The following is an 11,695-nucleotide window of genomic DNA, read 5'->3' on the forward strand; positions in this document are numbered from 1 at the left end:
GAACAAGAAGGTCACGATTCTTACAGTCCAGCCTGTGCTTTGAAGTTTGTAGGATGAAGTTCAGAGGATCATCACTTCTGTTAACTTTTATTTATTTTACCAAGTGTTCTCCTTTAAATTCTAAGTAATTATGATCAAAAGTTAAAGGGGAAAAATTAACTGCTTGTTGGGGGAAAGGACAAATGTAACAGTGGGTAATAAACTCTTTCTTTAGAAGTGCATATAAGAAAATGATTACCCACATAAAATCAGGTAGGGAAATATGCTTTCTCCAAGAAAAGGGAAAAATAAGGTCTATGTTTCAGGCCAAAGTAATTTTATATCTACAATAGCCAATTTAATTGGTCTTGAATTCTATGATAGAGGATTTTCAATACTGATTACACTCAAGTATTTTCACTTTTGAGGAAAACAACTTTCTAAACATGAACCAAGGAATTAAAAAGTGACAGATTTGATGTGTAAGTGTTTTAATCTTCTTTTTAATTTTTAAAACACTGTAAGCAGGATTAATTTGCAAAAATTATCATATTATTATCATTTTAGGCCTAAATGTGCTATTAATTAAATTTTAGAAAGTATAATCTTTACTAATAATGTTCTTTGCCCATTACTTTAATCAAGGGAGAAATTAATGACGTGGCTTAAAACTTCAAATATTCATATAAAAATGTTTAATAAAATAAAATATTCATATAAAGATCAATAAAATCAAAATCTCTACTTAGAGAATAGGAACACTAGACTTCATATAAATACAATCTGAATTTAAATCAAAGAAATCAGAAAGAACAAAAAATTGCTTACTTAAAACTCACAGGGAACCATCAAGACAAGTAAGAACAGGAAACTAACTACAAGATAAAAAAAAAAAAAAAAAGAAATAACAAAAATTTAGACCAAAAAAAGCTAGTATTTGTTCTTAGGAAAAACTAACAGACATAAATATGGCAAGTTCATATGAGGAAAAACAAAAAATTACAAATGAAGAAAATAAAAGGTATCTTGTTATAAGATTCCAATTTCTATATAACCAAGAAGTAAACTGAAACAAAAGTGTAAATGATAAATTTTTTTAAAGATTTGCCTCAATTATAAGACAAAAGTTTTATTTCACAGTGTATAAATTAACCATTTATATTTAAAAGACCAACCCAAATATATAAATGATTATAAAGTTTGAGTAGGTTTTTTTTTAATTGAGTTTATTGGTACATTCTAGGTATACAGTACAGTTACATTCATTACTGGGATCTTGTACCTTTACGTGACAGCTCTTGGTTCTCATTTTTTTCCCCTTGTCCCTACCCTCCCTTCACCCTTGAGTAGGATTTTTAATGGGAAAAAAATAGTTGGGATAACATTTGCCCTTGCTAAAAAGTAAAGATATGCAAATTAAATTCTCCCAAAACAGACATTTATACTTTCTAGGATAACAAAATAAATGTTAAAAGTTGTTAAAGTCATATCTGAATTGAAATAGTAAAATCTTCACAAATAGAGAAACAGTAAAATCTTCAAAGTCCAGAAAATATCCACACGCTTTAATTGCCAGTCTCACTCCTGAGAATTATTTCCAAGAAAATAGTCCATCTAGAGAGAAAAGCTAGAAGCCTAAAAATGTTTTAATAATGTAAACAAGTCTGCAAACCACATACATCCATGTAAATGTATGGCATGGTGACTCCATGATGCATCTGCTCCCATATTTATGGTTAAAATAGGCTGAAAACTCTACAAAAATGTAGATTAATATTTACAGTAACACAGTAACTTAAAGGGGCAGAACATAAAACACTTACACAGATGACTTGAACCAGGTAAGATGTGGATGCTTTTTAAAAGACAAAACAGGAAGGAAGAGTGAAAACTCAATATACGTGCTGGACTAGAATTTTAAGATTTCACCTGATTTTTAAGATTATCATTTCTTAGAGATGAAATTAACTCATAGTAATTTTTAAATAAATATTTGCTTTATAATTTACATGTAATAAATGTAAAATGACTGAGTTACAGAGATCATTCTGCTTCCTTCTGCAGATAGCTGTGGAAGAGTTCCTAGAAGATATAAATAACATCCTGAATTCAGGTGAAGTCCCTAATTTATTTGAAAAGGATGAACTGGAGCAGGTTTTAGCAGCCACCAGGCCAAAAGCAAAAGAAGTTGGAATTTCCGAGGGAAACAGAGATGAGGTAGCACATGCCAAATGTTTTTTTAAAGAAAATTTTCTCTTGGTCTTTTATTAAACAATCCACAAATCCCCTTAAGAGGTTCAAGGATAGAAAAATTTTCAATATTTTTCCAGCACCTTCTTCAACTTTTTGGTTATTCTTTCTCTTAGCTTTTCTGAACCACCTTCGTGAAAAATGTCTTCTACTGCTAGGTAGAGGGCCTCTAATAGAAAGGCAGGGATCTTCAATACGAGAAGGGGCGCACTGAACTTTAGTAACAGTGTGAGGCATGTTTCAACTTACTCACTGCATGCAGTCAGTCAGTTGAGAACTACAGTAGAGAGGTGTGGTTTAAAGTGTGCTGTAAATCATTGGTCACAATCAACGCATTAACATGAAATTTTGCAATTTCATTGGAGTTGTGCAACCATGCTGATTCAGATTCCAGCTCAAGAACACACAGAAGATGAAACGTGGATCTATGGTTATGATCCTGAGACCACAGAGTTCTCAGTGGAAATCAATTAGTTCTCCTCATGCAGAAGAAAAGCACATGAATCAAGATGTAACTTCAAGGTGATGTTTATTGTGCTTTTTGACCTTGATGGAATTGTGCAAGCTGAGTTTGTACCCAGAAACACTACAGTGAACTCTGAATGTTATACGGGTTTATTAGAGGGCTTCAGAAATTATTTGGTAGAAAATGGCCTGAGAACTGGGCATTTTCATCCTGCATCACGACATTGCTCCATGTTACACATTGCTTCAGGAATGACAATTTCTGTCAAATAAAAAAGTGACAGAGTGACCTCCTCCACCTTAGTCACCAGATTTGGCACCATGCAACCTGTGGATTTTCACCAAAGTCAAAACGATCTTAAGAGGTCAACATATTAAATCACTTCCAGACGTCAGACACAGCCATGAGAGCACAGCTAAAACTACTTGCAAAAGAAGACCTGCAGAAGTTCAAAAAGTGGCAAGAATTATAGCATAAGTGTGTCAAAAGCAAGGGAGAACATTGTGAGGGTGATTCATGGCAATATGTATTTTACTGTAATAATTTTTAACTTACATATTAAGCATATCCTTTGATTATACTAGATACAGACAGCACGTCTACTTAAGCTAATATAAGGGGGTACAGAATCATTGGGAAGGCCACAAATCGAGATACCAGACTGAACTTTTGGAATAAATACAAAGCTTATGCTGTGGAGGCCAGTGGTCAGGAGCTCAACTGCGTCAGTCACAGCCCTGCCTTCAGAACCAGGAAGCCGCTCCCCACTCAGCGTGCCCATGCCTTGGCCCCAGCTCCAGAGCCCTGTGTCCTCCTCCCGTCAGGAAGCAGCTGAGGGTCACAACCAAGCAGCGTCAGCACCATGCATTTCTGCCAGGCTCTGCCCCTGTGAAATGGATGCTGACACCCTGCCTCTCTCTCTCCCAGCTTTCTTTTGCCCCAGAGCCAAACCTGAAAATCTCTCTCCACTTTACTCAAGGGGTCTCCTCGAATACAGTAAGAGGAGGACCTAAGTCACTTCAGAACGCTAATTGCAAAGGAGTCTGCAAACTTGTTTTTAATCTTCCCAGACCACTTGAGAGAAAGGAATCGGAATGAAAGTTCAATGGGGCATTTCACATGTCTACTATGCTAACATTTTTTTTATTTGACACTGGTAGCCTCAGATGCATTGCCAACACTAATTTTCTTTGTTGCTTCATCCTGTTTTTAACTGGAAAAATATCTTTCTTTTGGTCAGGTGTTTCAGTACTTTATCAGCAGAGTCCGTCAGAAGCTGCACATAGTCCTCTGCATGAGCCCAGTCGGGGAGGCCTTCCGGTCCCGATGCCGAATGTTCCCCTCCCTGGTGAACTGCTGCACCATTGACTGGTTTGTCCAGGTTGGTGTCTTCCTCGATACCTCTGTGAGAAGTTGTCCTTGCTTATTTTAAAGGTGTATGGGATTGTCTGGAAATCATTCACAATACTTTCATTAGCTTTAAAGGCTGCTAGCAAATTACTCCTAATAGGATAACAGTGCCTGGAGGTATTTTTCAGTGGGAAGAGTAAGCAGCATGTGTGTACTTGCTGATGAAAATGATACTGAAAAGAGAATTATATTGATGATCCAGCACTGGTGTTAGAGGGACCGACATCCTTAAGTAAGCAGTCAAGGATGGGATCGTCATCAGTAAGGGAACCCAACCGACCTGAGCAGGGAGCATGGATAGCATATCCCTGACAGGAAGGATGGCAGAGGTGCAGAATGGAGTGGGGGAGAGGCCAAACTCTCTGAAATTCTATTTGCATTGCTTCTACTTTTTCATTGATGTGAGAAGCAAAATTATCAGTTTAGAATGAAGAAGAAAGAGGAAGTGTTAGCAGTCTGAGGTAGTAAAATAGGAGGTGAAATACTCAGGAGGAAACAAAAGTAACATATAAGAAAGTATAGAAGCATTTCTGGACTGCGTTGAAGACAGCTGTCGTAAAAGCGAGGCCTAGCTGCGTGACTGTGTGCCTTCGTCAGCTGCTCATCTGACTAAGGTTCTGGTGACCTCAAAGCATCAAGAGATGAGTGAAGAAGTTGAGGTGTGTTCAGGACAGAGATTACAGTGAGGGACCCGATGTTCCAACAGTGTAATAACTACAGTGAAGATACGAGATTCTCTTAGTGTGCATGAGATTCTACAGACACCCAATCATTCATTCATTTAATCAGTACATATTTTTTTAACAACTTCTGTGTGCTTGACATTTTGCTAGAAGCCTGAGGGCTCCCTCTAATGGACAGGGAGAGTTCATTTCCTTAAGCACCATTGCTCATTACTAGGATTAGGAGTTATCTAGCTTAAAAGGGGGTTAGACAAGGAAAAGTTCCAAAGAAATACGATTTTCTTAGTTGTTAAACTGCATGTTATTAAGATGACCAACAGATTTTCCAGGTTGCTTCTTGATTTACAGTGGCCCAAAGAAGCACTTCTTTCTGTGTCAAAGACATTCTTCTCAGCTGTCGAAGCTGGCAGTGAAGAACTGAAAGAGAAGCTTTCCCTCATGTGTGTCAGTGTCCACCTGAGCGTCTCCCAAATGGCAGACCGCTATTACGCCGAGCTCCGCAGGCGGTACTACACGACGCCCACCTCCTACCTGGAGCTGATCAGTCTCTACCTGTCCATGCTGACTGAGAAAAGAAAGCAGTTAGTTTCGGTAAGTTCTGGGAATGAGTAGATCTGAATACATGTCTTACTTTCCAGAGCCGTCTTCATCCTACTACGTGCTCACAAAAGGGCCATGCGCTACCACTCCAAGGGGTCCCCCTTCCTGGTCACTTACGTCTCCCTTCTAACATCTATATAATGGCATGAAGAGCTATACATAACGGTTGATTGATGTGGATATCGTAACAGCATTGAAGTTAAGCAAAGACCTAGTCATCTCTGCCATATTTAAGAGAGAGGAAGACTTTTCGTTAAGCCATAAAGACAGGGTTTTAGTGCTGTAACATATGCCATGGCCCTCACTCAGACCGTTGGCCACACTGCATGCAACCTAAGCTCTGCCTTTTGCAGTGTACCCTTGAGCATGGTACATGGCTTCTGTAAACTTTAGTAGAAGACAAAGTTTAAAAGTATCTATACTTTTAAAGGATGATTAAGAAATGTTATTGGAGTGTGGTACCACCGTGTGCTAACCTGCCTGGCTACTTAAGTCTACCTGGAGTGCATAGATCCAGCAAGCTCATCTACAGAACAAAGTAAACTATGTTTTTATTGTACAATTCTCATAGTTAGAAAGTTAAATTGAATATTTACCCTGTCCATTTTGTTGTACAATAATCTTACCACTTATTTTTGAACCGTGTAACAACTGCCTATTTAGGGAACAATTAAGAAACCTATAATTTGGGGCTTATTTTTAGCTTATTTTCTCATTAAAGTGAGAATTCCCACAATAAAATGTGCCGCCAACAGGCACATTTCAGGCGCCTGTGTCAAGAATTCTTTGCCTGCTGCTTCACCCTAATGAAACAATCTTTGACCTCTGTCACTTTAAAACACCAATGTCAGCGACAGATTGCTTCATTTATCAGAATAAAATAAAAACAGCCGTCCCACAAAAGTATCTTTACTTATCTCTCAGATTGTTGTAGAATTCAAATAATGGTATCTTTGGACTACATGAGATATTCAGAACACAGTGGCCACCATCATCGTTAATCTTCATGCTGTTAACACGAACTGAAATTTTCAGCATGTTAAACTCGGTGAAAACGGAAGCATTTACCATTTAAATGTTCAGAATGTTTTTCAGAGAATTTTACCTCATAAAATGCATGCCTTGTATCATAATTTCAGAATATATATATTTGTTTGTTTGTTTGTACCAGTGATCGAACTCGGGTCCTTGTGCTTGCAAGGCAGTCGGCAGAACCACTGAGCTAAATCCTGGCTACTTCAGAGATATGTTTTAAACCTACCAGTTTGAACCAAACTTTCTGACTCCCCCTTAAGAAGCAGCTCTTTTCATTTGTCTCTTCTATCACATTTGCTTGTCCAGAGTTTTCACCTTGGGAAGTAGAATGCAAATTCACCATCCCAATCAGGTGCCCAGGACCTGGTCTCCTGAGCCCTTACCTGACTGATGTACTTAGTATAAACAAATTCCCAGAGCTGCGGCCTCCAGAGATTCCTGTCTGAACTTCTCCCTCACTCACTCAATGCGCCACCTGAGGAATAAAAATAATACAGTGTGAGCCTCAGTGAGCCACAGTGCAGTGGTGCCCTACACTGCATCCGGGGGGTGTGGATCCAAATGCAGCACCGTGCACGGCATGGCTGTTTCCTGAAGTTTCCTTCTGAAATCTTCTTCTGAAGATTTCCCAACTTGCAGCACTTTCACAACTTGAAGTGTTACTCACTGATTTACTAATTCTATAGGTGTAAGGTTTAGTAAACTTGTATTTTATAATGCTCATGATAATCCAATTTTTTTGTTGCCATTTAGGCACGGGATCGGGTAAAGAATGGTCTCACCAAGCTATTAGAAACAAACATATTAGTAGATAAAATGAAATTAGACCTTTCAGCTTTAGAACCTGTGCTCTTAATAAAATCACAAGACGTTGAAGCCTTGATGGAAAAATTGGCAGTGGATCAAGAAAGTGCTGATCAGGTAGGCTGCGTTTCCTGATGGTGGGTGAGAAGGCTGTGTCCAGCAGTGACCACTCACAGAAATGCTACATATGCCTGTACCAATTCCCCAAAATGAACATTGCTCTTCTGTATTACAAACATGCACTAATATAATGACAACGATGATGTGATAGATGTGGCAAGACCATTGTTCTTAGCAATGTAGCAATGTTTAAGTTAAATTGTGAACAATATCCCTGTATTAAATCAGCCCGGCTCAGGGCTGGGGATTTAGCTCAGTGGCACCGCACCTACCTCACAAGCACAAGGTCCTGAGTTCCAGCCCTAGTACCAAAGAAAAACAAAAACAAAAAACAATAAATCAGCCTGACTCTGTGCTAGAGGAGGGTGCAACTCAATAAGTGGGACGAAAGCACTGCGAAAGGAGCGCTACCTGGCACAGCAGGTATTCTTCTGAGAAAGAACTGTTTCCTATAATCATTTTGTCTTGGAATGCTGCAAATGCGGACTGAGATGGCCAAGTAGCAGCTAATTTTCTTTCACCACTGGTCTTACCCAAAGGGCAAATACAAGCCATTATTGTTAGCTTTATTTGTTTGTTTGTTTGTTTGTTTGTTTTAGACAGGGTCTCACGATGTAGTTCAGACTGCCCTGGAACTCTGTAGCCCAGGCTGGTCTCAAACTTACAGCCATCCTCCTGCCTCAGCCTCCCGAGTGCTGGGATTATAGGTGTGCACCACCATGCCCAGCTAATTGTTGGCTTTATTTTAAAATGTTGAAATTCAAATAAAGTTCAGTACCCCTTATCTGAAATACTTGGGAGCAGAAGTGTCTTGGATTTTGGATTTTTCCAGATTTTGGAACATTTACAATATCCAGAGTGAGATATCTGTGCCCTGGGATCCAAATCTACCCACAAAATTCATTTATGTAAAGAAATGAAGGACATTTCATACCATATTTTCAGTGGGCCTGTGTTTTGACTGTGACTCATTGCATGAGGTCTTGCGGGGAATTTCCATTCGTGTCATCATGTTGGAACTCAGAAATTTTTAAATTTTGGAGCATTTCAAATTTCAGGATTTTGGACTGGAAGCCTAACCTTAACGAGCCCACTAACACAGTCATGTTTCAATGGTTAGGTCCGTAATGTTGTGCAAGAAGAAGAGGCAATAGCAAAAGTGAAAGCTGAAGAAACCCAAGCAATAGCTGACGATGCTCAAAGAGACCTTGAAGAAGCTCTACCCGCACTTGAAGCTGCCAATAAGGCCCTGGATTCTTTAGATAAAGCAGATATATCTGAAATCAGAGTTTTTACAAAGCCACCAGATTTGGTCATGACTGTAATGGAAGCAATCTCCATTCTCTTAAATGCCAAGTGAGTAACTCAGAATAGTGCATTACCACAATATCTGGCGGAATTTCTTTACTCTTTTCCCCCACTTTCAAATAGTTTGTTCATTCTCTTCCACAGTCTCTCATTACTTTGAGCAGTCATTCAACAAACTGACTCCCCAAGCATTTTTTTCAGCATCTATTTTGCTTTTGAGCATGGAAGATTAAAAGTTTCTCCCTACATGATGCAGAACCCCTAGTGGGGAGGTACAAGCACTTTTTCAGAAGCATTAGCTCAGGTGGAGGGTGGACGGTGGGGAGACTCCACGTACCTGAAATGCTCATAGAATGGACAGAGCTGGGTCTGGGTAGAGGTGCAGAGACGAAATTGTGAAAGACCTTATAGACATACACCAAGCAGTTCTGATTTTATCTTGAAAATATGTACTTTTCAAACTTTCCCAGGCAATATAACTTTTTTTTCCAAAAACAAATATGCTATAATGAACCTTTCTGTGTAAAACTGAGCAAAGTCCCATAATGCCCACAACCCAACACACCCTCAGTGACCTTTGGGCTGCTACCACAGTACAGGCCAGGGGGCAAATAGCCCATGAGTAGAGAGAACTAAGAGTCATTAACTTTTTACCTAATCACATTTTTATAGTGATCACATTTTATAGTGATCAATGTGGTGAATGTTCCAAGTGCAAGGTTGACTAAGAGACCAGTTAGAAGCTTATTTTTTCTGATATCCCAGCAGGAAATTTTTTTAAGGGTCAAAAGTAAGGCAAATGAGATAAAATGTGACAGCCTAGGGCATTTTTGAAATGAAATAATTGTTCCTATAATACTTTACATTCTATAACCTTCCCATTTTATAATTCTATCTCTGCCAAATCTGGGGTGCATGGCACCTTAACCATCCAGTTACCTTTCTCCTTGTGGATTAACTGTGGTGCACATAACTACCAATTACTGGATTATTGTACAGAGATTAAAAGTCCCTACCTATTGGGATAGTATGGTGCTCTCAGAAAAATACATCATTCTTTTCCATTACTTGATTATGAAGTTATGAACTTATCACATCTCTCTTTCAGGCCTGATTGGCCAACGGCAAAGCAACTTCTTGGTGACTCTAACTTCCTAAGAAGGCTTTTAGAATATGATAAGGAAAATATAAAGCCTCAGATACTGGCAAAGCTTCAGAAGTATATTAATAATCCTGATTTTGTGCCTGAAAAAGTAGAGAAAGTATCCAAAGCATGTAAATCCATGTGCATGTGGGTAAGAGCAATGGATCTGTACTCCCGAGTACTCAAGGAAGTTGAACCAAAGAGACAAAAACTCCGGGCAGCACAGGTATGTTATCTCTACTATGATGTTTGATAGAATTAAAGGCCATGATTGTCAGTCATATAATGCCCCTGTGATCTGATCCAATCTGAATAGTAGCAAGGTTTTTGAAAATTAGCTTTTCTTTTAAACAATAACTGACAGTTTTTTCATAAATTTCCTATAAAATCAGCCCTCTTCCAGCATAAAAGGAAAATGAGTCTTTTGTATATTCATCTGGAAAAAAAAAGGAAATGCAGGTATGAATTTCTGAGGTGCCTGCTGCTTCTAGCATCTGATAGTCTATCTTGTATTTCCTTTTGCTTAAATACTCCCACACCTGAGATCATGTGAGGCTTTTAGAGCCACAGCTGGATGTAAGGCCCTTAGTCTTGTCAAGAAAAGCAGAGAATGATCATTTAGTAGAGAACCAAAACACCATAGATATAAAGCATGGATAAATAAAATTTTTCTAGAAAGATCCAGATAATAAAGATTTTAATTATCATGAGATATCTGCTCTCTGTTCTAAGGACTCAACTCTGTCATTACCCCCACAAAAAAACAGCCACTGACAATAAATAAATGAATAAATATGGCTATATTCCAATATAACTTTATTTCAAAATTCCACATGTATCACAGAATATTCCTCTTTAAATTTTTCCAATCATTCCAAAATGTTAAAAAACATTCTTAGTCCACAGACCTTAACAAAACCAAGCAAGCTAGATGTGGTCCTTGGGACATAGTTAGCTCACCTCTGAGACAGAGAACTTGTTAGGAAAATTAGTTTTCACTATTGCCTGGATATTTTATGTCTCATAATTTAAAATAATAATCTATTGTGGTAACCAATTTATCTCAAATGCTTAGTACATCTGTTTCTCTGTTCCTCTTACAATTTATTCCATTAAGATTTTTTTATTTTTGTTTTTTGTTTGCTTCTGCTCTTATATTTTTCCCAAGTTTATAAATGTTTTAACTTTGTATATCTATCAGAGTCTTTTTTGGACATGTAAAAGAGAACATAAGTCATATTTTGTTTTAAAAAATCAATTCTAATAAGTGGGAAACTTCGATCTTCTTATTTTTACAATATTTGCCTGATTTGATTAGGCCGAACTTGATATTACAATGGCTACCCTGGGAGAAAAGCAAGCATTACTAAAACAAGTGGAAGATCAAATGCAAGCCTTACGAGATGAATATGATAAAGGTGTAAATGAAAAAGAAAGTCTGGGTAAGTGATTCATAAAATTTACACTCAGCAGGAAATTTCAAAAATAGGAAGAATTTTCAGGCATTCAAATCTTGGCCTCTACCTGACATATGGGAAGTATTTCTTCTTTCATTAGCCTTCTCCAGTATCAAATGAGAACTGCAGGTATTATATACATGCAGCGTTCTTTATCTGAACAAGGCTTATTGGAGCATGTTACACTGTAACTCAAAACAACAGATTATTTTGATCTAGAAAATAAATATATGGGGCATAGAGAGCACTGTCTTTAGCCAAAGTAATGTAGCATCAAAAAAAGTTCTTAGGGGCCAGGCATGGTGGTGCACGCCTGTAATCCCAGCACTCAGGAGGCTGAGTCAGGAGGATTGCTGTGAATTCGAGACCAGCCTGGGCTACATAGTGAATTCCAGTCTTAACTGCATAGTGAGACCCTGCCTCAAAAAAAAAAAAAAAA

At 38.2% G+C, this 11,695-nt stretch overlaps 1 protein-coding gene across 1 annotated transcript in view; it reads left to right on the forward strand.

Annotated features, from left to right (window-relative positions):
* Dnah6 (dynein axonemal heavy chain 6) overlaps positions 1 to 11,695 on the forward strand; it is a 205,335-nt gene that overhangs the window by 136,112 nt on the left and 57,528 nt on the right. Inside the window, exons 47-53 of the mRNA XM_010635241.2 lie at positions 2,044 to 2,196; positions 3,936 to 4,076; positions 5,137 to 5,379; positions 7,177 to 7,344; positions 8,468 to 8,703; positions 9,764 to 10,025; positions 11,118 to 11,241. Of these exons, the coding sequence (XP_010633543.1) occupies positions 2,044 to 2,196; positions 3,936 to 4,076; positions 5,137 to 5,379; positions 7,177 to 7,344; positions 8,468 to 8,703; positions 9,764 to 10,025; positions 11,118 to 11,241 (1,327 nt within the window). The remainder of the gene's footprint in view (positions 1 to 2,043; positions 2,197 to 3,935; positions 4,077 to 5,136; positions 5,380 to 7,176; positions 7,345 to 8,467; positions 8,704 to 9,763; positions 10,026 to 11,117; positions 11,242 to 11,695) is intronic.

The sequence above is a fragment of the Fukomys damarensis genome, unplaced genomic scaffold (assembly GCF_012274545.1).
Source record: "Fukomys damarensis isolate Sample0158 unplaced genomic scaffold, DMR_v1.0_HiC HiC_scaffold_2, whole genome shotgun sequence".
NCBI classification, from domain to species: domain Eukaryota; kingdom Metazoa; phylum Chordata; class Mammalia; order Rodentia; family Bathyergidae; genus Fukomys; species Fukomys damarensis.